Raw genomic sequence first — 25,633 nt, forward strand, 5'->3', positions numbered from 1 at the left:
CCACTATTGAGGTACACAATTTCAGATCAAAGCAGAAAGATGTATTCTTGCACAGGGAGTAAAGCCAAGGCACTTCAAATAACAGCATGCATTTTTTTTTCCTGATTTTTTTGTTTTGTTGTTTTGAAGTCGGGATTTGTTGGTGAAAGTTTATGGAGTCTTTATACCTTTTTCACCTTAACACTACTATAAATAATTTCATAGGCCTCTTCAGTTTCTGTATCTTAGGTATTTATTCAATATATACTATGTTTCCTTTAAAAGAGAAGCTGACAATGGTTGTAGACTGTTCGGCTCATCTTTTCATAGTCACATTCCTCAACAAGTCTGAGTACATTGCTAGCAGGCAACTACTGTATTTATGCAGTTCAACAGAACACTTCTTTCTGAACACACACAGGCTTCAGGAAGCATGTGGATTCCCAGGCAATGCTCAGGCTTACTGTACAAATAGCATTATGACAGGAAACTATCAACAGAGTATGTACTGCAGCTGACTTGGCTCAGGACAAATAAAAGTTATACCATAGTGCAGACGGTAGCCACCTCTGTTCTCGCTAAGGGCTGATCTGTTCTTCCGGCTGTTCACTGGTCTCAGCTATCCGTTCAGAACGTGTTCTTTATATCATAGGCTCTTTTTTAGAAAGGTTGTAACAAAGTTAAAACTTCATGTTAGTGTGACACGATTCTGCAGGAGTTAAGAATAAGTGACAAATGGCTTTGTATTACACAAACACACATGCCACCACCACCCCTCCCCCAAATCATCAAGCTAAAATACAGAAGCTTCAAACTTAAAAAAACAGACAGACCTCATTTAATTTTGGGGGGGTTTTTTGTTTGCTTTTTTTTTTTGCGTTTTTTGTTTGTTTTTATTTGGGAAAAGTGCTTCTTACAAAAGGCAGCTGCAAAACATTACATTATAGACCTCAGAACAATTTCTCATTCCAATTAAAAGTGAAAGGAGAGGCAGTCTAGGGGACAAGAGCAGCAGGAGAACAGATCACGGGGCATCCACGAGTCAATAAAAGACAGCAATAATGTAATGCAAGGTTAAAATTCCTGTACTGGAGCTTTGGTGGCAAAGTAATTTCTCAATGCAAATTACAGCCTGAAACTGCATGACTGACTTCATAAGCAGTAACTCACGTAAGCCGAACAGCTTTACCAGGCAACCCGCCCAACTCCGACGCTGAAGGGCACGCATACCTCGATGCAGCTGAGAGGCACTCTGATTTCCTAGGAAAGCTCACGGCCTAAGTGGTTGCACCAAGTTCTAAAGTTTAAAGAGCAATACAGCTAAAGGGGCCTCTCTGGTGTTCCTCCGAGCCCACCTCAGCTAACCAGATTTCTGCTCCTGGACAACCCTAATAATACACATGAAAGAGAGCTGGTGTATTAAGGAGTTACACATAATAGTTAAGATCATTGCAATAGACTGAGCTGAGACCACTAAACCAGTTTCATGTCCAATTGGAGGCTAGACTTCATGCACCAAGAGGGGATGAACGGTGGTCTTATTATTTTTAACTTATACAGAGTCTCCCATCCTTGAGGTCCAACTCTACGTTTATCTGTATATACACATAGAAGTTCTCCTTTCACTAAGACATGATCCTTTCATGCTAGACACAGTAAAAACCCGGAACATTCACACCTGGTTCTGGTTACACAGTAGTAATAGTAATGTGCAAGTAAACAAGAGACCAAAATCACAAATGAAGATGTGTACATGAGGGGGCTGGAACGGAGCTGATGCCAGAACAAGTTTGTTTGTATCTGGTCTGAAGTCAGAAATATTGTTTTAAGGACAGAAGAACGGCCATCAGCCAATTTACATCCCCACTGCATGGCCACTGCTCATTTTTGTATCTGGGCTCTTCAAAATGAGTGTGGAAGTCCTGTAAACACTTTAACCCTGGAACTGGGTGAGCTCTGTTGGGTACATAGATGAAGCAACAAACCTAAGCTAACTGTTTGACAGTTAAATTCATTTTTACAAAAACTAACATTTTGAAGATTTCTTGTTATTTGTTTAAACAGAGGAAAAACAACACTCCTGGGATGGGAGGGGGTGGGAAGAGACAGACCCTGGGTAAAAGTTATTACAACAGCACCTGGAATTGATAGGCCTGCCTAGGAGAAACACAGGCACTGCCACAACACCACAGGTAATAGCTACTGCCTGAAGCCAAGACAACAGTCCACACTCCACTGACAGGTGCTATAGATCCAAGTCATAATAATCTTCCAGCTCATCATGAAACAAGTCCCACTCGTCCTCGGAATCTGTTAGCTCATCATCACCTCCTGCTGCCAACAGCATGAGCAACATCTCACCAAGCTCAAAGGTCACCACCTCATCTTCGTCGGTCTCAAATGGATCACCATTCTCTCGCTCCTCGATGAACTCCCAGAACCGATTCCTTCGCTGGGCCTGCAAGTGGAACACAAGCATTTCCCCAGGTGACCAAGTGGTACAAGACAAGAGTCTTCCCAGGGGCCAAGCACTGTCAGCCTCTGGTGTACTTTCTGACACGTAGGAAACCATGTTTCTCCTTCAGGGATATACTCACCTCCCGTAGAATCTACTCTTACACATCCCTATTAATGCTGCCCAACATTTTACCTCAGGCTGTTGGTGTAACAGGAACATTTTTTAAATTCACTCTTTTACACCTTAGCCTCCATCACTCCCAAACTTTAGACCACCCCCTCCTTCAAATTCACCACTACACAGGTCTGTCAGAAAAAAAAAGTTTCCCTATTCCCTTCAAGACAGATTTAACACACACCCCTCTTGATCTGTCTCTGTATATACAGATACACATACAGAACACAAATCATCACCACTAACCCGAGATCTACTTGCCATTCCTACTTTGGGTCTTTGCGGCTCCTCTTGACGGCCATCAGGATACGCATGTTTGTAAAAACAGTTCCCTCCAAATGGACAGCTCCCACGGCCTTCGTCAAAATACCTGCATGGCTTGTTGCTGGAAAGGAAAATATCGCAACCCTTACTCACAGCAGACCCAACCAGACTTCAGAACTGCATTTACCTATAGTCCAAGGGGATCTCAGGTATCATTTGAAGCTGAAGATACTTTGTCAGTACAACACCTACGCAAAAAAATGATGTATTACACAACGTTGGTACCCAGTAGGTGTGGGTCAACGCGTGCACAGGGGCACTGAGGGCTTGCACAGCACAAGTTGTACCACCTTACGGCTAGACCACCGGTGTTTTGTGTGTACAAGGGAAAGACGGAGGTCAAAGTACTTAGGAACAGCTTAGTGACTGTGTGGTTGCATGCGTTTGCAGGTGGATAGGTAAGGATGGACTTCGAGTGGGAGTGGAAAGGAGATATGATACATCAGTATCCTTCTTCTCCATGTGTGCCCTTATCTCTGCGTTCTCAACTTGACAAAAGGCTGCAGTGCTCGTACCTCATTGCCTCCTTGTATTTCTGAATGAGTTTCTGCTTCTCTTCCTTCTCCTCCACCCAGTACTCACTTGGAATGACAAAGTTAGATGTGATCCGACATTCTGGGCAGGACCTGGGGAATGAACAGACCGTGCTGCAAAACTCCACATTACAGGGCGCTCTCTCCTACACAACAAATCATGGCATATATTGATCTTTACAATGTACCGTACAAGTGCACTTGCTGTATGGACTTTTAGATCTGTATTCTCTCTTACACATGAAGATAACCTAAGCTCTCTTCAAGAACTCAATAGCAACGGCAGCTGGTCTCAAAAAAACACTTCACACAGACTCCTTTTTCTTTAGCATTAAATAAATTTATTTTTGTTTCAATTTCTGTATATATTTTACTGGACTTTTTTCTTTAGAACAGCCTTTAAATGGAGAAATGGTTTGTCAACTGATTAATGCACTAGGGCGGTAATGAATTAAGAAGCGTACATTCTGAACTGGTTAATCTGTTTTCAGATTCCTGGCTGGGTGTCCAAGACAAACAGTAACCATCAGACAACATGCTACTAAAGAAATGAAAGTCATTTTCTATCATTAAGTGACTTTCGCAAACTTAATCCACATTAACCAAATCAGAGTGTAAATGTTACCCCTTAACAATTACTTCACTTCCAAACTGAAGTTAGCATGTATTAAATGCAGTCTCTGTGCAGGGGGGAGGTCTGTTGCAAGTTGTCACAAGTTACTAAGTTCTTCCATAGCAACAAATAGCACAATCGAAATGGGAAAGTGCCTCACTTTATAATCTTGCTCTCAAATTGTTTAGCACTCCTCCACTTGCGGATGCACTTGAGACAGTAAGTGTGGTTGCAGTTGGAGAGGATCCCAAAGCGGCGCTCACTAGGATTAGCTTTTTCATACACCACCTCCATGCATATGCCGCACACCATGTCTTTACTACGCTGGACGGCAAATGAAAGCTCCATGTCCTTCTCGTGAGCTTCAATGCAAGACTGAAAAGGAGAGACAGAGAAAACAACTACAGAGACAGCTGGTCACCTGGTGAACTTCAAACAGGTTTTAAGCTCAGTTTCACTCTTCCATTCTTTATGCAAAATGACAAATGATTAAGCTGCAAAGCCTTTATCCTCAAAAAATATATATATACATTGCTTAGATAGTGGGAAACAATTCAGAGTTCAAATTCACTCCTTCAGACATTGCTTTTAAACATCAGAAAAGCAAATCTGAAAGACCATCCAGTTTTATTAGGCAAAGAACAAAGCTTTAGCATCTTCACACAGACTGCTCTCCCAGCACAGATAAGGAAACCCAGTTGCTTTTGAACATGGCTCTGACAGGAAACAGTCCAGTTCACAACAGGAATTTCTTTCTCTGTCTGACCTGCATGCACCTTCAAATCAAAGGGTATTAGTAGCAAGTGATTGCAAGGAGCTAGGAAGCAACAACTGAAGGCTGTTTAACACCAGACAGCTGTCTGCTTACCTTTATGTGCTGGGATCTCTGGGCAGCATCAATTGGATGCAAGACCTGCAGCCCACACATATCACACACATCCCCATGGATATATACGCAATTTTCTCCATAACGACATTCTCCTACTGCGGCGTAGGGGCATAGCTCCTTCTTCATCTCCTCGTTTTCTTCCTGCTTCTCATATTCTTCCTCAATCACCATTCCATCCAAGGGTAACTCAGTGCAGGAAGTAGCAGCTGGGAACAAAATTAAGGATGGTAAGCAACACATTCAGATTTATAGCATTAGGAGTGTGTTTTAACGCCAAAAAGTCTTTGAACGACCCGGCTCAAGTTATCCGAATGGATTAACAAAAAAGAAAGGCTCACTTCAGTCCTAGTTTCAAACCCTCAGTATGAACCAACAGCTATTTTCTCACTCAAGAAAGCAAGACTAACTTCTGGTGCGATTTGTTCTTCCTTCAATTCAGACAAGATTAAAGCTGTAAAGATTTCAGTGGTCAGATTCAAGTCCATTTACAGGCTAGGTCTACACTAGAAAATCTCACTAGTTCTCAGCAGCTCAAGAGCATTATGCAAACCACGGTTCAGCAGCAATTAAGTAACGTGAAAAATCTCTCTGCTTTGAGAATCAGTTCCACACCAGCTAACATCGCTTTTTTCCCCCCCAACAATTACACAGCTGAAGCAACAGAGGTGCATCCAGCATAAGAAATGCCAACGTGGAAACACCACACAAGCAGTTCCTCACTTGGAGGTTAATAAGCCATGTTGTTGATCAGCATGAAGTAACTTCTATTTCTAGACTCCCAAACACCTGCATGAATAACAGAAGAGCCCTGTCCAGATCCCTATAACCTTATTCTATTGCAAAAAGACCCCACCCAAAACAGATACCTAGTCTGGACTTATCAAAACATCAGTATCAGACATACAAACCTAACTTTAAGAAACCCTGAGATTTTCAAGGTACTCTCATTACGTTCTAAGCCAGCCATCAATTTTGCAAAAAGACACCAAAACACTAAATGAACTCCCTACCATACTCTGAAGGTAACTGAAATCTGTAGAACCTATCTAAATAGGGAAGAGAGGCCCTGCTTAAGACTTCTCCCTGTTCCTCTTAAAAACACGCTTCTGTCTCACCACAAGCCAAACAGCCTTTTGAGATCATGATAAAGTAGGATGATAAACCAAGTTACAAGACAAAAGCAGTTCTAAGATATAATAAATGCAGGAAGATTACAGAATTATTATATCCAGGACAAATACAAAAATACAAGGAAGAACAGCAACTGGATTTTATAACAGTTACTGGTTATATTAATAAGAACGAAAAAAGTCTTATGTGCTTTTGAAAGTGGAGCTTTATAAGCCTTATGAGCACTAGATTTGGAGAAGCAAGCACACAAGTGAAGGTATACTTGGATTACTAAGAGTAAAGGACACTTTCTCAAAAGGAATCAGAGGCTGCACACTCACACAGATTTACCCCATGAAGCAAAGATGCAAGATAGAATTACAGAACACCCTGAGTTGGAAGAGACCCACAAGGATCATTGAGTCCAACTCCTGGTTCCACACAGGACCACCCAAAAAAAATAAATCAGACCATGCATCTGAGAGTGTTGTCCAAACACTTCTTGAACTCCAGCAGGCTCAGTGCTCTGACCACATCCCTGGGGAGCCTGTCCCAGTGCCCGACCACCCTCTGGGTGCAGAGCCTTTTCCTAACCCCCAGCCTGACCCTCCCCTGTCCCAGCCCCATGCCGTTCCCTCGGGTCCTGTCGCTGTCCCCAGAGAGCAGAGCTCAGCGCCTGCCCCTCCGCTCCCCTCGTGAGGGAGCTGCAGGCCGCCATGAGACCTCCCCTCAGCCTGCTCTGCTGTGGGCTGAACAAACCAAGGGGCCTCAGCCGCTCCTCCTATGTCTTGCCCTCTGGACCCTTCACCATGTCCATTGCTTCCTTTGAGCACTAATGGTTTTATAGAATCTAATAAAACATCTATCAGCTTGGTAGCCTTTAGATATAGAGGAAAGAACAAGCAGGTCCTGGAGAGCTCACCGTTTAATGGGAGAAGCAAGTATCAAAGATTAGTGCAGGAAAAATACTCAAAAAAAGGTCAAGTTTGCTTCCTGTTGACTTCGCATAGAAGTAGAACCATTTCTGACTTTGATCTTAGACAAATCTGTTTGCTAGTAACAGTCACTTAATTGCTTTTCAGAAGTATAAGTCAACTTTTAACCTGCTCATTTTCAGCAAAAGGTTCAGAACCAGAAAAACAAAAGTCTTCATTACCTCCTCTTCCCTGTGAGTTCTAGTTACTCTTCTTTGATGTTAATTCACAAGTAACCATTTACTAGGGTCTTAACCTTCTGGCCTAAACACAATATGAAAATTTGTACCCATTAATTGGAATTCCACCCCCCTCTACTGGTGTTTGAAATGTATCACCTTCTCCAAAGGTAGTAACAAAAATCTCAACTACCAGTCAGTTTCTATACCCTCAGCTATCATTTTTGCCAGTGTTTTTTTCTAGGTAATGCTATCAGATTTTCCTTTTTTTTTTTTTAAACCTACCAAGGAAGGAAAGTTTAGTGGATATTTCTTTGAATGGGACTGGCAAGATTTTTTTTTATTTTATTTTGCTTAAGGCAATCCTACATCCCTGGGAAATGCGTACTTTGAAAACAGAGGCACATTTGAGATTTTTCTTAATGGAAAAAATTTCCGGAGTCACCCGCACTGCTCTGAGGAATATCCTTGGCCAAATCTTTATCCAGGAAGGGTTTTATTCATTAAAAAACACTTCATGTTCTTTGAAAATAAAGGCTTTGAAGTCTTACCCCAAAGTCTGACTTACAAACCCATTTATTTTTTTTATGCTAGGCCACAACAGGAGAGAGCAGAACTTCAAATTTTGGCTACATATACAGAACTTTTGTTTAAACAACAAAAAAACTACAATACTGAAGACTGAAATCACTAAGCACAATATTGAGTATAGCTACTAAACTCCAGCCAAGTCCACAATACCACCCTTGTACAAAAGATACAACCAGTTCTTGTTGTCTAGACGTCTAGCCACTAAGACACAGCTCTGTGAATGTCAGTCTTCAATAATGGCTTTAGGTACTCCTACAGGATATGACAGGGTAGGAGGTGGGAGAACATGCTGAAAGTGACGCTTGTTTCCAGTCTGTCTTCTGTGCTGTCCCAGCACTTCCCCTCAGCTAGAGCTCTATTTCCATGAAATAAAAATGAAATTACTAGTTTTACTTAGTAATAAGAGGTATACTTAGTAATAATACCTCAATGCTTCCTGAAGCCCTGCATGAACATCTCGTATCTGTTACAGTTTTGTTCCACCTTGTTATAGAATGAACGTACTGAAAAGAATATGGTTACTAGCTCCTATGATAATGGATGACAATACATCTAGGCTAAGAGGAAGAAGATCTCTCCAGTTCTGAAGAACTCATTAGAAGAACTCTGAAGGCATTAGATATTATCTCGTCTGTCAACATGAAGCAGGGCCTATAAAATAAAGAGTATTTGCTTTCACGACCTTTCTTTCTCCAGCTTCAGCCTACGCTATATTCATATGTTGATCTCTTAAAAGGATTATTCAGATTACTTGTTTCCCTTAATAGGGTACATGGAACAAAAGCACTCCAGTCCACTTAAACCCACTCCAAGAAGTTTAACAGTTTCTTCCATGAAAATCTTCCAGTCTTCAATGTATAAAGACAGATATATACTTAGCATACTCTGTTAGTAGATATTTTCAATAAGGTTAATCTGCTCCTCATGTCCACCATTTAAAAGGGAAAAAATATATAGTTCTCTACAATGAAAGACAGCAAGTGTCTCTCCATGCTGCAAGAATTCAATACGTAGAATCTGAATGGAAAGAGAGCTAGGCTAAGTGCATATTGCTTGCCTCAGAAAATAAAGGAAAACAGTAATCAACAATCAGGAGTATAAAGCTTCAAACACTGACAAGTCTTCTGCATATAAGTACTTCCAGACAAATCCTAAAATTCTACAACGTTGATTTTTTTTTTTTTAAATGTATTAAGCCTTAGGCCAGCTATGGAACAGAAACTTCCATTCCTCTAGTGATGCCACCCAAAACCACGAAACTGTGGTATTGCAGGGTGAACTCATCTCCTAATCATCCCTCTCTGTGGGAATCATAAGCACGTGCCTCTCAAAACACAAGCGTATTATAGCAAACCAATGTGAAACTGAACAAAAGTGTTTTCAACCTTTTTTGATGCTTTCTGACTAAAGACTTTCACTTCATGAAAGATACCTAATGAACATTCTTGAATAATCTTGACCTCAACTTCTTTTCCTCTTGACTCCAGGACCACTTTCCTGAAAATCTTTTTACATAAAGGAGATTCTCCATTTCAACTTGATGCAACACACATCAGATCTCTAGAATTCCAGGGAGGAGGTCTGTGCCTTAATAAATCTTCAGATAGGAAACACGACAGTATAAGACATGTTAAGACAGATGTCAGACGCCTCAAGTTCTAGAGATACTGAAAGAAAGTCATCCTATATAAACTAGTTTTTTACCATCAATTCACATACCTGCTTTCACACTGGGACAATTATTGCCACCCAGTACATACATCTAGCAGCCGAGAGGGCAAACCACATTTTGGGGTGCCTTAAACACAGCACAGCCAGCTGGTCAAAAGAAGGGATTCTTCCACTGTATTTAGCATTGGTGCGGCCTCACCTCAAATACTGTGTGCAGTTCTGGGCTTCACAATAGAAACAGGATGTTAAGGTACTTGAATGCATCCAGAGGATGCAACAACACTGGTAAAAGGGCTGAAAGGCATGTCCTGTGACAAGAAGCTGAGTACATGTGGGTTGTCCAGACTGGAGAAAATGACTCAGAGGCAACCTCATTGCTCTCTGCAACTCCCTGAGGAGGGGAAGAGGAGAGGGAGGTGCCAGTCTCTTCGCGCTGGTAACTGATGACAAACACACAGGACTGGTGCAAAGCTGTGCCAGGGAGGTTCAGACTGGATGTTAGGAAACAACTCTTTACTGTGAGGGTAGTTGAACACTGGAACAGGCTTCCTAGCCAGGTGGTTGATGTCCCATGCCTGCCAGCACTCAAGAAGCATTTGGAAAATGCCTTTAAAAAAATACTTTAACCTGTGGTTAGCCCTGAAGTGGTCAGGCAGTTGGACTTGATGCAAAACAATTCAGCATTTCTTATATCGCCACCTTTCTGCTCTCCCTCAGTTATTCCAGAACATCTAGCACAAGTTACAGCAGCAGAACAAATATGGAAGCGTGGTGCACCTGTACCTCAAAAACTGAGTATCCGAAGAATTGTCGCTATTTTCTTTGCGAGGCCATAAGGTCATCTTCAAGATAGTGCATTTAGTCACAAATCAGAGATTCATCTGCATTAGCAGAATGCCTTGTCTTAATGGTAAAAGATGAGCCACTGCTAACAAGTATTATCTGAGCACTTTATGCCCAGAATAATTTGAAGTTATGTCATAAAGGATATGTTTAGGATTCAGTCAATTATTTGATTATTCAAGGCCATAAGTCTTTAGTTTTAGACAGCCAGATATCAAAGATTATGATAAACACACGCAGCCTACTTCTCCCCTAAATTTAAGTCTTGGTGCTACCTTTTTGCAAGGAAAGCAGATGACAGGTATGCTACAAACAGTCCGGTCCCATCTGATGAGCTTTTCCAATCTCATTCTCAGATGAGCCATCTCAGTCTTATAAAGACAAGTCTCAGGTAACTAGAATATACAATTTTCAGCCTCTGGTCTGAACTGCCATGGGATTCATGAAAGCAAGCATATGGTTTCAGATGATTCTACAGGAATCTGCATCTCCACTGGAAAACCTTTACAAGTATGCAGAGACTGTCTTTAAGTATACCTGGTTTTAAAACATCGTAACAGCAGTAGTAACTGATGTGGAATGATCCTATTATTCATGCCAGAAAACTCAGGTAGAACTTCACAACAGAGCAGTTGAAGTGATTCATAAATCTGAATAGCTGTACTCAACAAAACCAGAAGTATTAAAATAAATGCACTATGTAGAAACTGTTGACCCTTGGCAGAAATTTACTGTTATCCCATGATCAGCTTACCACGTCCACAGTATGGCTGCCCAGGGACAAATTCTACAGCATTCACCCAGTCTTCAACACCTACTCCTGCAGCTGCCAGATCTAAATCTTCAGCTTCTAACTCAACAATTTCTTCTTCAATGGTTTCATCAGGGAATGATGCAAGGTCTGAAGATACTGAGGGATAAATTTTTTCATCTGGATTCACAGTAGTCACATCTTCTTCTTCCTGTATCAGTGGCTTGGTGTGTTCATATCTAAAAATTAAAACACATCATGTCAACTCATCACAAAAAAGTACTTCCAATCCCTCTGGTTGCTTTATGGACATCAACCGATTGCGATGTAAACACCCTATACTGAAGAAAGACCTAGAAGCGGCTTGGAAGAGAATGCCACTGATGACTCTTTACACAAGCGGATGAATTTCTGTAATGTGTCAGCACTGCCTAATGAAACCAAAGGTACTTACTCTGTCATTTTGTAAGAAATAGAGTAGCGCACACAAGTTTTACTTAACTTCCATAGAATGAAGTTCTATTATTTCCAAAACTGGTGATGTACCTATTATACACATATAGTATTATCAACTTTAGTGAGTTCATTCAGCTTTGAGAAGACTAACGGCAGATACTGCTGTCTTCATCTACTTGGTGGGACGGAATAGCAAAATCTTCTTAGAGGCGCAGTGATAGGATGAGAGCCAGCAGACAAGTTCAAAGTGGAAAGTTACAGTAAGTTATTAGACGAAAAATTACCGTGAGAGTACTCAAACACTGAAACTGATGCCTAGAGATGCTACACAATCTTTGTCTTTGCAGATACTCAAAACTTGACCGGACAACACCCTGGGCAACATGACCTGAACTGACTTACCTTGGCATCTTGCCTCATTCAGATTTTATGTTGAATTTTAGTAATCACTTCTAACGTCTCCATCTTATGTGGAAAATGATGCTCAGAACACTTTGACTCTTACCCCCTCTGAACAACAGGGAAGCACCATTTCCCTCAAAATGATCTTCCAGCAGCTAGTAGACTACAAAGACAATAATTCATTCGCCCATGAAGTCATAGGTATTTGCTGACTAATTTCAAGGATTAAGGTAGAGAATTCTTGGAGATTATACAAAACCTTTAAGCAATTGTGATTCATTTGCCTTGTGTCAGATTGAAAACAACAATGCATCACAGTTCTTGCATATTAAAGAAGTGCTCCCAGCTGAATGTCAGCTCTGAAATCTCAAGGAAGCTATGAAACAAGTTTAAAACACAAGCCTCCAGACCTCTACATAAGTGTTTTCCAAAGCAAGGTACATGCACTCCAGGTGTTATGCAAGACAATTCCACTGGAATTCAGGAAGGAAGTATTAGAATTTCTCTATTTAAAAAAAAAAAATCGGAAATTAAGCTTTAGTAATATTTAACACATGGATTGAGGCCAGCATCCTTACTCAGTCTATATGTCAAAGGGTCCCATCACATATGGTATGCAAGGTGTACTCAAGGAGGAGCGGGTGATCCATAATGCAGAGGGACTGACAGCAGCGCCCTCACTCATTTGCTTTTAATGCGTTACAGTTTATACCTGCCCCATTAAATAGTGCCACAGGTTATATATTATCAACTTTTAACTCAACTCACCCTCACAAAACAAACAAGAAGTTTAAAAAGATTCCTGCGAAGTAACTGTGGATTGAAGATAACACAGAATGTGAACACAAAACAAGATGCCAGAGCTGACACTTCCACTTACTATGAGCTCTTCCTCAACCATGGTACAAGGTTAAAAACAGTGATGACCTAATCAAGTCTGACAAAAACTTGGGAAAAAAAATCAAAGTTACCGAGAGGACTATTTGAAATACAAATTTGTAATACAGATCCACCACTGTTCATAACGAGCCTTGCACTAAGTGCATATTAGGCCTTCAGGTATTAGCTAACAATAGTACGAAGCCATCACTGTTAACAAGACATTTAAGAGCTAAGCATTCTGAACATTAAGACAAACTTTTATAATTTTTTCCAGAGATATTTCAAATCATGCGATACTCAGTCAAATGTTTTACAAAAAAGCGACAAACGTTGAGAAGCGTCTTTGAGGTTTCTTAAATAGTAACAAAAAGACAAAAAGCCACAAAGAAATCAGAATATTTGTTCTTCCTGATATGGTAAAAACGGCTGAAATAATGCATGGAAAACAACACAGCAACAAATGAAAGCGCCTTCCTGTCAGTAAATACTGTTGGAAGACACAGAACACTGCTGAAGATTCAAAGAAACAAGTACTAGAACAAATTACGCAGTGTGGGAGGTTTACAATAGAGGCAGATGAAAGTACTTGTTAGTAACACATCTCAGCTTATGGTATTCAACAGATTCTGTTTCAACAATGAAATACATGAACCACTTTTTTGTGAGCCACTAAAGGAGAGATGTACTGGAGAAGAAGATATATTCTCAACAGTAAATGACCTCTTTAATAAAAAGAATGTTTTACGGGGAAAAACTGTGCAAGTGTAACCACTGAAGGAACAGCTGCATTGACTAGAATAAAGCATTCCAGGGTAAGATTACAAAAAGCTCCACACGCAAAATTCATTCACTGCATCATTCACAAGCAAGATATTGTAGCAAAGAAGTTAGAGCCAGAAAGTGCACAAAATGCTACAGGATGTTGTTGATACGGTTAACTTTACAAAAATGAAACCTTGAAATCACCAAATCTTTCCAATATTTTGTAATGAAAAGGAAAGTAACAAAGAAAGCCTTCTGTACCACACTGAGGTTTATTGGTTATCTCACAGCAAAGTGCTTAAAGGAGCTGTCAAAGATGAGTCATGCCTTTTTCTTTCCTAAGACCACAAGTGCTGCAAATCTACTGAACTCTTCGGTGATGAGAAGTGGCTGTGACTAGTATGCTACCTAACAGATATTTTCGAAACACTAACACACTTAAACTGTCCCTTCAAGGCAGAAGTGACATTTTCAGAATGAGAAAGTAATTGCTTTTTGAAAGAAGCTAGTGCTATGGAGATGACATATTGAAAACGGCTGTTTGGAAACATTTCCATTATTATATGATTTCATTGCCAAAAACAATGAAAGCATGTTACCCATTGAAACACTCATATTTGTACATTTTAAGAACTTCTAAGCATGTTAGAAGATTGTTTATAAATCTTCTAAATAGAGTTTCAGTGTGCCTTAGACTCATTTGATTAGTTTGCAAGAAAAATTGATGTCAGAAGTCAGAAATTTATTAGCCAAATTTCAACAAAATCTTTACATATTTGGTGGACAGGAATGAAAAATGAGCATCACGATTTAGTAAATACAGCCAACAACGAAGTTCTTTTTGGATCTACTTATCTTTGCAAGTGATCTTTTTCAGTTGTAACAGCCATTAAGGCCAAGTACTGACAAACTGAACTTACAACCAGACCTTCAAAATGCTGTATCAAAACGTTAAACTGAGATTTTAAGAAAAATAATGAAGCATATTGAACCACATTGCTCTCAGTAAAAAAAATACAATATTTTCAGTGAGAGCAAAAAGGTTTTGTACAGTTAATAATTGAAAATTTTAATCTCCACCTTTTTGTGAATGTTTTAATGCACAAGATCTATTAGTACAGCAGTACGTCTACATAATTTATCTGTAAATCTACATTCATTAGAGTTACGTGTTCCGAAATTTTTCACTGATGGTATACATGATCAAAAAAGTTTGGAGACCACCAATCTACATGATCATGAAAGTAGCATTGGCAGATATACAGAGGGCTAGAGGTCTATCTTCCTTATACATAGTAGCAGTGCATTAAACATGAAAGTAAAACTAACTGTGAGTTACCATACGTGGTCATGATACAAATTTAATCACACATAAGAGCTGCAACAAGACAATGTTACAACTCCTGGTGACTTTTTTTTTTTTTCAATAAAGTGAATTTAAGATGATGTAAAAAAACATCCCTAAGCCTTTACAAAGCTTTGCTACACTAGGAAAGCATTGGTTTCCTTTGTTGACGCTTTTCTTCTTCTCTTTTTCAAGAGCATAGGTTAAGTTACATGTTTTCATACGGTAGGGTCAATTTGTACAGGTAGCATTTTGAAAACCTACACGACTATACTCCAGTTACTTTTTCAAAAGTGGCAGTTCAACTGTCTGAACAACAATTCCTGAAGAAAGAGAGAATAAAAAAATATTCATACCTGTTCAGGCTTTATCATCTACCAAATGTTACTCATTCATCAGTTCAGCCAGTCTGAATGTAGTCTCAGATTTCAACTCATCTCCTCAACTCATTAACAAAAATCACATCCTGACAACCACTGCTTTTATTGAAACCCGTTCTCTTCTCTCCTTGTCTCACTTTTACTTATTCTCAAAACCAAAGCAAACACTACAGTATTTAGTGAGAGAAGGCCACTTGTGACTAATTTTAATAAAACTCTGAAGATGCAATGGAAGTGGGAAATACTTCAAGAAAGTTTCATTTATTTTTTTTTTGGTCAACAAACTCTCTACTCAGGGCCTTGGAACAAAATTATTCCCATACAGCATGGTCAGTGGCATTTTTTTACCTGCAATGATCTCCGTAAGCACAGCATCCTCGCTGATAATACCTGCACACCATGGCAGACTGACTAGTGGACAGGTCATGGGAGTAGCGACAGTTGTCTCCTTCCTTGCAAACTCCATGCATGAAATACCTATAAGACAGAAGATTACTGTGAATTAAGAACAAGCACTGAATCTGTAAACACAGTATTTGGATGATGAGTTATTTTATAAACCACGGTATGCTGAATTAAGAACATCACTAATGACTCATGGGACCATGTCCCAGTATAAACACACAAATGAGAAAGTCTGAAAAAAGATGAAGCCTTAGCAATTCCAATGAACTGCACTGAGTTTATAAGGGCTTATGCTTAGAGAAGCCTGAAAAAAAAAAAACAAATGTAAAGTAAACCTTATCCTGGGCTGGGGACAAAGTTTTATCAGTAGCTCCTGTGTTTTGACACACCAGCAAAAACCTTAGACAAGCCTACCACTGAATCCAACATCAAAAACAGCCATATCCTAAAAGTTTCCTTTTTTAAAAAAAAAAGTCTATTCTTAATTTGTAAATAATTGAACCAGGAGTAATTTCCTAAGAATGCAATACGTGTTGTTAATGGATAGTTGTATTTGACTAAACATGCACATTAGTTTTTGCCATAGGAGCCAGATAATCAGTAGAAGCACCCTGCTTCAGTACTGTGCTGCCTGTCTTAAATTGGACAGTTCACTAAATTTTAGCATTTCAAATAAGGCAAGTTCAGTTAAATACCCTCAAATTCATCTGCTCAAGAAAACTGAACAGTGTTTTTCCATTTGGTTTAAGTTTTAACCCAGAAGACACAAGCTTCTTTAAATTTGAGGCCTTGTAACTACTCAGACTCTGTACGCTCACGAGAGCCACAAATGAAAACTCAATTTAAAGTACATCTTACCCAATCAACATAGAAGTATTAATCACTACCCCCACCACCAAAAATCCTACGTAAGAACTGCTTACTAACAATTCAGCTTACAAAGGGCACTGGCCCTCAGATATGAAGCAAGCTGCAAACTCTGAACTCGTTGAAAACAGAGATTTAGTACACACGGAAAATCATTCAGGTTCAGGTCTCATATAAATCCTTAGCTTGTCTACAAACCACTCGAGTGGAGATTCGGACTTGGAAAGGTATTATCTGCTTCCATCTTGCTGCTGAAGGGTGCAGGCCTGCCCTCCTGCTACCCACCGGCACTGCTCTGCATTGGCACTACCCCTGCACAGCCAGCAGCACCAGGTCCTCCGAGGCAGGGGAGCAGACAGCAGGATCACCTTTCACAGCGCCAGCTAAGACTGGGAGGGCTCTTCACAAAACAGCACATTCAAGTTGATACCCGGACACATAAAGGGTTACTGAACGGCGTGAGCTTCTGCATGGGTACTTCGGCTGCTGCATTGTTAGGATGCCAGATAAATCAAAGGCAACACTTTGCCAAATGACATAAGCAGAGCTCTATCTGTAGCCCAATACCAGGGAAATACTGAAACTTGAAGCAAGTCTTAAGAGGACTGATAAAGGGTATGCAAAACCAGTGGCTTATTCAAGGTACTAAGAAGAGAAAAGCTAATGTGGTTTTATAAGCCACCAGCTGACGCTAGCCATCAGGCTGAAATTCACACCTCAAAAATACCACCTGTCTGTACGCTGCAGCTACACAGCAAACCAGATAAGAAACACAATCCTACAGAGAAATAAATAATAAAAAGGCCAGATGACACTGCAGGATATTCTCCCCAGAGCAGTGAGTAGGTTAGTCAGGTTTGCCAGGTGGCTGCACCAACAGCTCTGCCAGCACACACCAGGAACAGGGCACTGAAACAAAACAAACCACACGCTCCACAGTCAGCGTTATCCACCACAAAGACAAATAAGAAACCTCCACCCAAAAAAAACACACAAACGCAACAACACAACCCGCTCACCCGCCTACAGACAAACCCTCCTCAGAGCCGAGAGCCCAGCAACCCAACTCATGGAACCGGAACACAGCTGGAATCCCCCGGCTTCTTTAAGGAAGGGGACCCACACCAGCAGGGGCAGGAGTAATTCAGGGGGTTGTTAAGTGCCTGCCACTAGCTCTTCAAGAGCTGCTGTCTCCACCCGCGGCTCATTTCGACACAGCATTGCTTCCCCCGTGTGTCGGGGCAGGCAACTCCCCGGCCGCCTGCTGACTCAGCCCGGAGAGCCGCCTCAGCTCTAGCCCGACGGTCCTTCGGCGGCTCCCGCGGTTATTCTTAGCCCGGATCAGGTCGCTGCTCAGACCCACCTCAGCCAGCGGCGCTGGGACGCTGCTGGGGCTGAGAGAGGCAACTAGGAGAAAGGCCACAGCTGACGGGAGAACTTCTCCCCAGAAGCACTTGATAAGAACAGTGCCCTGCAGGCACTAAGCGAGGCTCTCCCACTGTCAGACAGAGGCCCAATTCCCTGCCTCCCTTCCTAGACTGTGTTCGGAAGTCAGGGATACCTAAATTCTCAAGTTTCTCCAAGTTTTAATGACCTTGATTTCAGCGACGCCTAAAAATATAATAAACCACTAAAGATTTTTCTCCCTGCTGTTAGGATGTGATTGCTTCTATCACTTGCCATTTGCTAGAACAAAAACACGTATAGTGACTTCTATTAAAAAGACAACGCTATTTTAAACACGGGCAACTGCAGCCTAAAATCCTAAGCGCGTACTAGCTTCTTTCCGACAGCTTGCTTAATATACATTAGGAGTTTTCACACGTGTAATCCTCTTAGTGAAGCCACTCTGCAATATTTCTCTCCACAGCTCCCGAGGCTTGCAACGGGTTTGCTTGTTCAAGGCGTGGCTTGTCCTTTACCTCAGGCCCTCCTCGTCCTGCTCCCAGGTAACCCCGTTTCGTTCCTAAGCCACGGGGTTTGCTGAACAGGAACGCCACACCTGGCAGCAGCGCTGAGCCTCCCCCACGGACGGAGACACCGCCGTCGCTGGCGGATGGGAGCCTCGGAGGAACACGGGCACGGCTGCTTTGGCTTCCTCGGGGGGCCTGCGCGGGTTGCGAGCCCCTGGGGAACGAGGTGCTGGGGAAGAGGCCAGGCACGTGGCTCCTGCGTGGCACGCGGGCACTCAGCCACGGGTGCCTGATGAAATTCTGCAGGAGGTAGCAGACTTATGAAACAGGGGAAAAGTAGGCCTCAGCGGTATCGATCTGCTTGTCCCCTCCTCGCTGTAACCTTCAGAAAGCGGCTAGCGGGGTGCCCAGAAGAGAGCAGCTAAGAAGGGGAGATAAGAGCAAGCATTTCAGAGGCCTGCGCGCCACACCTTATCGCTCATGTTACACCACGTTAAGGAGGCACACTTCAGTGAGTCAGGATCTTCACGCTAATGACAAGTAAATACCTGGTCTAGGCTCTAAGGAAGAGCAGCAAAGTTACAAACATGCAGCCAGCTCTCGAAACACAGCAATGGGCTGCTAGAGGGTCTTATTTATGGTCAGTTGCTGAACACACAAGTGAAACGCAATCCATTTACACCAACTCGATGAGCTGAGGTATTGCTGCATGAAATCTGGAAAGCCCAAATATCTGGAGCTATCAGCACCAAGTCTTGGGTTTAAACGTTGGCTATACCACTGCTCAGTAAAACTACGTATCCACCTAAAACAGGAGGTGCAGAGACACTTGGTCAGGACTACCATTCCTTTTCTTATTTCAAACATACCAGTAACAAAAGGATCAAATGTGAAATAAAACTCAATTTCATAACTACTTATTCCCCTACATCTTATTCCAAATTAAAGGATTTTTTCCCCACAGCACAAAAGCCTTGAAAACTGCTGAGCCATAGAAATGTAACAAAGTTACTTCTCATGACCTATTAAGAAACAGGATGAATCCACCATTTTTCATCCAGAGGTCTAAATCTTAGCTGCATAAGGGCACCATCCGCAGAACTACAAGTCTCGGGAACATCAAAGTCCTTCCTCTTAGTCATTGTGTTTCCCGCTCCAAGATGGCAGTCGTCCATCCCAGGGACACCACCCTGACGTAACAAGAGCAATTAACCAACTAATTTATCACATCGAGCGTTCAAAAAAGCAGCAAGAGCTTCCCCTACCAATTCTGAAACTCTCACTTCTAACAGGACAGCAGTATTCCTCCACCAACCACAAAATGCAGAGGATTTGTCCTGAAGAGAGCCCCATTTCTCTGAAGTTTTTCAGGCAGCATCTGCTGTGACCCCTATGACAGCTCAGATAAATAAAGCCTAGAAACACAAGGAACTCTGCAGTGTTACTCGAACCAGAAGCTGCTCTAGATACTATGCTGAAAAAAGCTATTTTGAAATGGTTTTGAACCCCTTCATCTTGCACTTGAAACCTCTAGCTCATTCATAAAGGTACAACTAGATACAATAACGAGTAGTATGTTCTCTCGATAAGAATTTCATTTTCTTGAATTAGGTTTCAATAGGGTGTAGTCCTTGTTAGCTTATCACACAGCCCCAGAAGACAAAGTTGAATTGTTAATTTCATTTTAAAGCCTGAGGAAAGCCCTTTTGCCTACAACTGGAAGGGCCCACTAAAAACAAACAAACAAAGAAATGAACAAGCAAGCAATGGCAGGGCTAAGAGTATTAGTCAAAAAAGAATGCAGAGGCTCATTAGGCCGAAAGCTGAGATCTTACTCTTGTTTAAGCTCACGTTAAAGCAGGTAAATCATTACAAAGGACCAGCTTTAACTTCCCACTAGTCCTGGGCATTCATAAAGAAACGCATTCGTTGGACACTCGCTGACCGGCACGGCCCCAAACTAACTGCTCTGCTTCTGCACTACGGCAGTCGCCGTCTTCTTGTCTTCTAGCTGATTCATCGTTAGCTGGGCAAATACCCGCGCCCCGTAACGCGACTTCGCCTAGTTAAGCCTTTCGGTCTTCCGAAGAGCTGCGGCGCATTCCGCAGAGGGAGCGCTAACCCCCGCCCCGGCGGGAGCGCGGAGCTGAGCACCCTGCCCGGCCATTTCCTCACCAGCGGCCTCCGTCCAGCCGCCCTTCCACCAACCATTACCCCGGCTGCCGGCGGGCCAAGCCCCGCGCGCGGCGGTGCCCGTGGGCGACGCTCCCCACGGCTAACGGGAGCGCGGCGGTGCGGGCGGCACAAAGGGATGACGGAGCAGCCGGGGCCCAGCGGCGTGCACGGGGAGGAACGCGGAGGGGATGCGGAGCTGGTGGAACAATCTGGAGCCCCCTCCTTTTCCTCTTTTCTTTTTGGAAGAGGCTCAAGTTATATACGTTAGATTCAAGTTATATTCGGGTTTTATTTAAGGATAAACGGTGGAGATGGGGGGGGGGATGCCCGCTGTTGCTGCACATAAAGGGCCCTCACGGCCCGCTCCTCTCCGCAGTGCCGCAGCGGCGCCATGCCGGGGCGGGGAGGGCACCGATCCGGGCCCGGTGTCCCCGCACTGCGGGAGGCCGCCGCCTCCACCCCCCCCGCCCCGCCCCACGGGGTTACCGGTAAGGCAGCGGGGGGGGGCGCTGCGGCGGCGCCTACGTGCGCGGCGGGGGAGGGACGCCGGAGGGGACGGGGAGGGGACGGGGCGCGGATAATGGCGGCCGCCCGCCCGCCCGCGCGGCGCCTACCTGCAGGTGACCTGCTTGGTCCAGCCGCCTCCCGGCCCCAGGGCGAGCGGCGGCACGGCCGCGGGCCCGAACAGCGTGCCCGCCTCCTCCGCGGCCGCCGCCGCGGCGGCGGCGCTCGGCCCCAAGGCTGCCGCCGCTGCTGCTGCCGCCGCCGCTGCCGCCGCCGCCGCGGCGCCCGCCGCCGTGCCCAGCGCCACCGCCTCGGCCATTACTGTTTATCCCGCACGGCCGCAGCCCGGAACTTCCGGCAGCGCGGCCTGCCGGGCGGCGGCGGCGGGGCGGGAGGGGCGGGGCGCGGCGAGGCCACGCCCCCTCCTCGTCGGTCTCTCCGATTGGCCGGGGTTGCGGCGGGAACGCCCCCTCGGCTGCGTTGCCGCTGCGCGGGGCGGCCGTTACCCGCGGGGGGGGGGGGGGAGGCCAGCGGCCGCGCCGGGCCGTTAGGCGCGGCCCCGCGGGGGCGCGCAGCGCGGGCGCGGCCGGCGGCGGGAAGCGGCTGGGCGCGCGGCCCCGCGGCCTTTGTTCGGAGGGAGGGAGGGCGGCGGCACAAGATGGCCGGCCTGAGGCGGCGCGGGGGGGGGAGGGCCGCCTGCAGGCGGGATGCCGTGCCCTCGGGTGGCCCCGGGGGGGGATGGGATGGGATGGGGTGGGAGGCACCCGCCTGGGCAAACAGAACTCTCAATTTGTGACTGAAATAAACAAGCAAAGCACACACACCGGTGTTAACGGACTGGTAATTGCCCTGACGGTACGCATAAGGAATAAAAGACCGACCAAGTGGCTGACACCGGGCTCCGTGGGCAGCGATCTGGGCTGTGAGACCAGCCCTGCAGCAGCCTGTGCTGCAGCACTGCAGCGAGCGTTCACAGAGAGGAAAAATGTGGGTTTTTTTCCTCACACACCACCGATTTCAGCCCCTCACAGCCATGCTTTCGCTCCCCCAGCTCAGCCTGCTTGAGCACTAGGACACCCGTAGACACCCACAGGGACCTGAAAGCCGAGGGGCATCAGGGTTTGAGCACTTTTCCCCACACTCACGGGGGTTTTAGGGACAAGAATCCCGTAAGCACACTTGGGATGCATCTCATTATATCCTTTAGGGGCTGGCAGTGAATAATCTTCATCCTGTCCAACCTCTGAGTCATCCACATTTAGTCATTGCCTCTGTTTCAGATCCGGGTGTTGGGAAATGGTGGGTAGGTGTGTGGTAGGATGTCGGTGACCTCCTGCTGCAGGCAACAGGAACCGTGCCATTTTTAAAGCCCTTTCCCATATCCCTAGAAGATTCCTGTTTTTTTTTCTTTACTTTTTTTTTCTTTTTCTGATGTATTTTCTCCTGCATTGTCATTCCTGATGGCAAAAACTGATGTATCTTTTACAACTCATAAGTTTTCATCTCAAAAGACCCTCAATCTTCCAGTGTTGCCCCTGAGTAATGTAGTTCAGCAATGTATTCAAGTAAACTCAATTTTCCTGCCCCAGACTTACAAATATTACAATTCACATTTTTATATGCAATCATTTGATAAATTCTAATGTGGTCCAAACTTCACACTCTATTTTTTATAATTATCATTATTATGGTGAACGTTGTGGCATGCCTTTCTACTTTCTCATCCTCCATTACTCCCTGCACATTGTCCCTTTTTATCCAAGACAAAGTTGAAAAAACCTTGAGAGTAAGAAATCCATGTCATTGGTAGAACGGACATGAAGGAAAGAGTTGAGTTGTGGGAAAAAAAAAAGAAGAGTATTACTTTGTGTTAAATAACAGTCTAAATTCTCTTTCTGTGAGTTGCAACGTTCTTTCTCTGTCTTGTCTGTAGTCATTCACTGACTACATGTTTATCAAGCTCTACCTCGAGGCTAATTAGAACTTTACTGGTTATAACAGAGATGTCAGCTGACATCAGATTAAGACCTTGATCCAGGTTGTCCATGCCGCATTTACAGCTGGGACCAGCAGCTGACACTCTCCTGAGATGAGCAGCACAGTGATCGATGCCAGACAGTAAGCTCAGTTCCACGGAGCCCCGTTATGAGAAAGCCAGGAGGTTCAGGGGAACACTGAGCTGTGCGAGAATCTGGAATACCTTTCGAAAGAGTCTGTATTAATACCGAGAAACTGATTTTCTGCACATGATTCCATCACAGTGTATTTTTCATACAATGCTACACTGAAACGCAACTTCAAAAACCACACAGCATTTGTGTATGTTCAATCTTATGTTAGAAGCATCTAGAGAAAAAAAAAAAACACCTTCATATTAGAAATTAATCAAATATTCTATCACCAAGCCATTAAGATAATCTGGAAAGTCATTTCATAACCATTAGAATGATCATGAAAAGCTGCTGATAAAAGTGCAAGAACGTAAGCCTTTAAAGACAAATTAAATAACAGAAGAGGAACTTCTTTGGGCCTTTATGTTGGTTAGATCGTTGTCTTACAGAGCAGCCCTGGCGTGATGTCCAGTTCCAGACACTATTATTTACACAAAGATAAAATAAACAGTTAAAAAATGTTCCATATGATTCTGCATGTTCCTAGTACATTTTTTGTATACTTAATATTTAGAAGAAAGCTTAAGAATGTACAGAGACATACCAGTATGTAAATTCCAGCTTGCAGAACCACTGCAGGTTAATAGACTATTACAAATCAGGTACAAGGTAAAGGAATTGTCCCAAGGCGGACATGCCAGTGTGACAAAACTAAAGTAAAGCTTGTTATTTCCCTAATTTCTTCAGCAGTGAAACCCTTGAGAGAAAAAGGGTTTCAGAGGAGTTGGTAACTTGGTACAGATCAGTCACAGATGAAAATGCAAGGGTGGCCTGGGAGCGGCTGTGGCCTGAGGGCCCAGTTCCCAGCAGGCTGTAAGAATTTGTCATGGCGATTTCTTTACTCCCAGCCGCTCCCATTTCACCCAGCAACCAGTTTAATATTAACTTCTGCTTCCAAGGCTCCAAGGGGGAAGTACTAACAGGAAACTCTGGGTTACTGCAGGCAGGCAGTACTAAACTGTCACCAGACGTAGCAAGCAGGGGGGCAAGTTATACACAGCCCCACAGTTTCTTGCAAAAGCTGTCTCCAGCAGTTCTCTGGGGCTTTCTTCGTTTCTCCCAGTCAAATGCACACTATGGTCCTAACTGCTGCCCTAGTCCTTAAAACATCAGCCATGTAACCCATTTCAGAAATGCCCCACAAAGAGCATAGCCAGCCTAGCTCTTGGAGGCTAGCAGATATCAAACTGGCCCATTCTTTTCCTGGTTTAGCAAGACTCAATCACTTTTATAATGAAGCAAAAGATGGAGTTAGCCCTCAATAATTGTCCATATATGCTCTTATTTTTATAGTAATAAATCCAAAAGACAAATGCAAAAACTGGGATATGCACAAGACTGCAGGAGTGCTATCAAGGAGCTGCTTGAGCAGCCCTGATTTGTCTCAGAGACCTGCAGGCAGGTTCAAATTGGAAAGCCAAGACAGAAATCCAGCAAGCTGAGGGGCTGATTCCCCCCCCCCCCTTTTTTTTTTTTTTGTTTTTGAAAGAAGAAGAAGGTTTGAAGAGAAAAATGGTAAATAAAGCAACACACTGTTACCCCTGATACCACAGACTGAACTGGGTGCCCATGGTGTAAGATCATCTTAAGATGAACTTGATCTTTAAGAGAGAGATGGAAACTCAGAGATCAGCTTGATTACGAGGTCATCTTGTCTGGTAGCATGCCAAAAATGTGATAATCCAGATATGTTTCTACAGTACTGCAGTGCTTCTGAATAGATCTAATTGAAATTAAAACAATATCATTGTAATTTGAATATATTTTTCAAAAATCTAATGTTACCTGCAGATTTGGTTTTCAATACACCTGGCTACCCATCTTCCCATCTTCTCAGGAAGAAGATACCGATCACAAAATCATCAGTATCCATTTATTTTATCTGAGGATGCAACCTATCATTCCTACAATTAAATTCCCTGCAGACCCTTTAGCAGAAGTCAGGGGATTGTCTTCGTAACTTAGCAATCTTTGCTTGAAGTTTCCTTTAATGTGTTTATTTTTGTAGAAACTAAAAAGACATTCTTTACTGCTGAATTAAACAAAAGTTGCAGAAAACTTCTTTAGAAAGGGACAAGTGTAAAATATGAAGGCTGCTTAAAAAAACTATGTTTTACAATTTTTGCAATTACTGGACTGCAGTAAAATCGGTTCCCTGACACTGATTACTTCACCATAAAAGCAGTATACTGATAATTACTTTTGCTAGTTTTATGGTAGGCATGGAAGTTGCATAGAATCATGTCTGTCTTTTAGCCCATAAACCAATGCCTTCCTGAATA

At 43.3% G+C, this 25,633-nt stretch overlaps 1 protein-coding gene across 7 annotated transcripts; it reads right to left on the reverse strand.

The window, feature by feature from the left end:
- Nucleotides 1-212: 212 nt before the first annotated feature.
- MKRN1 (makorin ring finger protein 1) lies at nucleotides 213-21,570 on the reverse strand (the record flags this gene model as incomplete). Of its 7 annotated transcripts, none has more annotated exons than XM_080589466.1 (9): nucleotides 822-2,437; nucleotides 2,882-2,996; nucleotides 3,451-3,561; nucleotides 4,242-4,456; nucleotides 4,950-5,176; nucleotides 11,093-11,328; nucleotides 15,665-15,793; nucleotides 21,291-21,404; nucleotides 21,488-21,570. In XM_080589466.1, 7 exons carry the CDS (start codon nucleotides 15,784-15,786, stop codon nucleotides 2,225-2,227), a joined length of 1,239 nt encoding a protein of 412 aa, XP_080445592.1. In that variant the 3' UTR covers nucleotides 822-2,224. The 7 variants fall into 7 exon arrangements, with proteins under 7 accessions (XP_080445587.1, XP_080445586.1, XP_080445592.1 ...); XM_080589464.1 differs by having other exon boundaries at nucleotides 21,478-21,564; XM_080589465.1 differs by having other exon boundaries at nucleotides 2,873-2,996; nucleotides 21,488-21,533.
- Nucleotides 21,571-25,633: the final 4,063 nt, after the last annotated feature.

The sequence above is a fragment of the Anser brachyrhynchus genome (genome assembly GCF_964034855.1).
Source record: "Anser brachyrhynchus genome assembly, chromosome: 1".
In the NCBI taxonomy this organism is placed as follows: Eukaryota; Metazoa; Chordata; class Aves; order Anseriformes; family Anatidae; genus Anser; species Anser brachyrhynchus.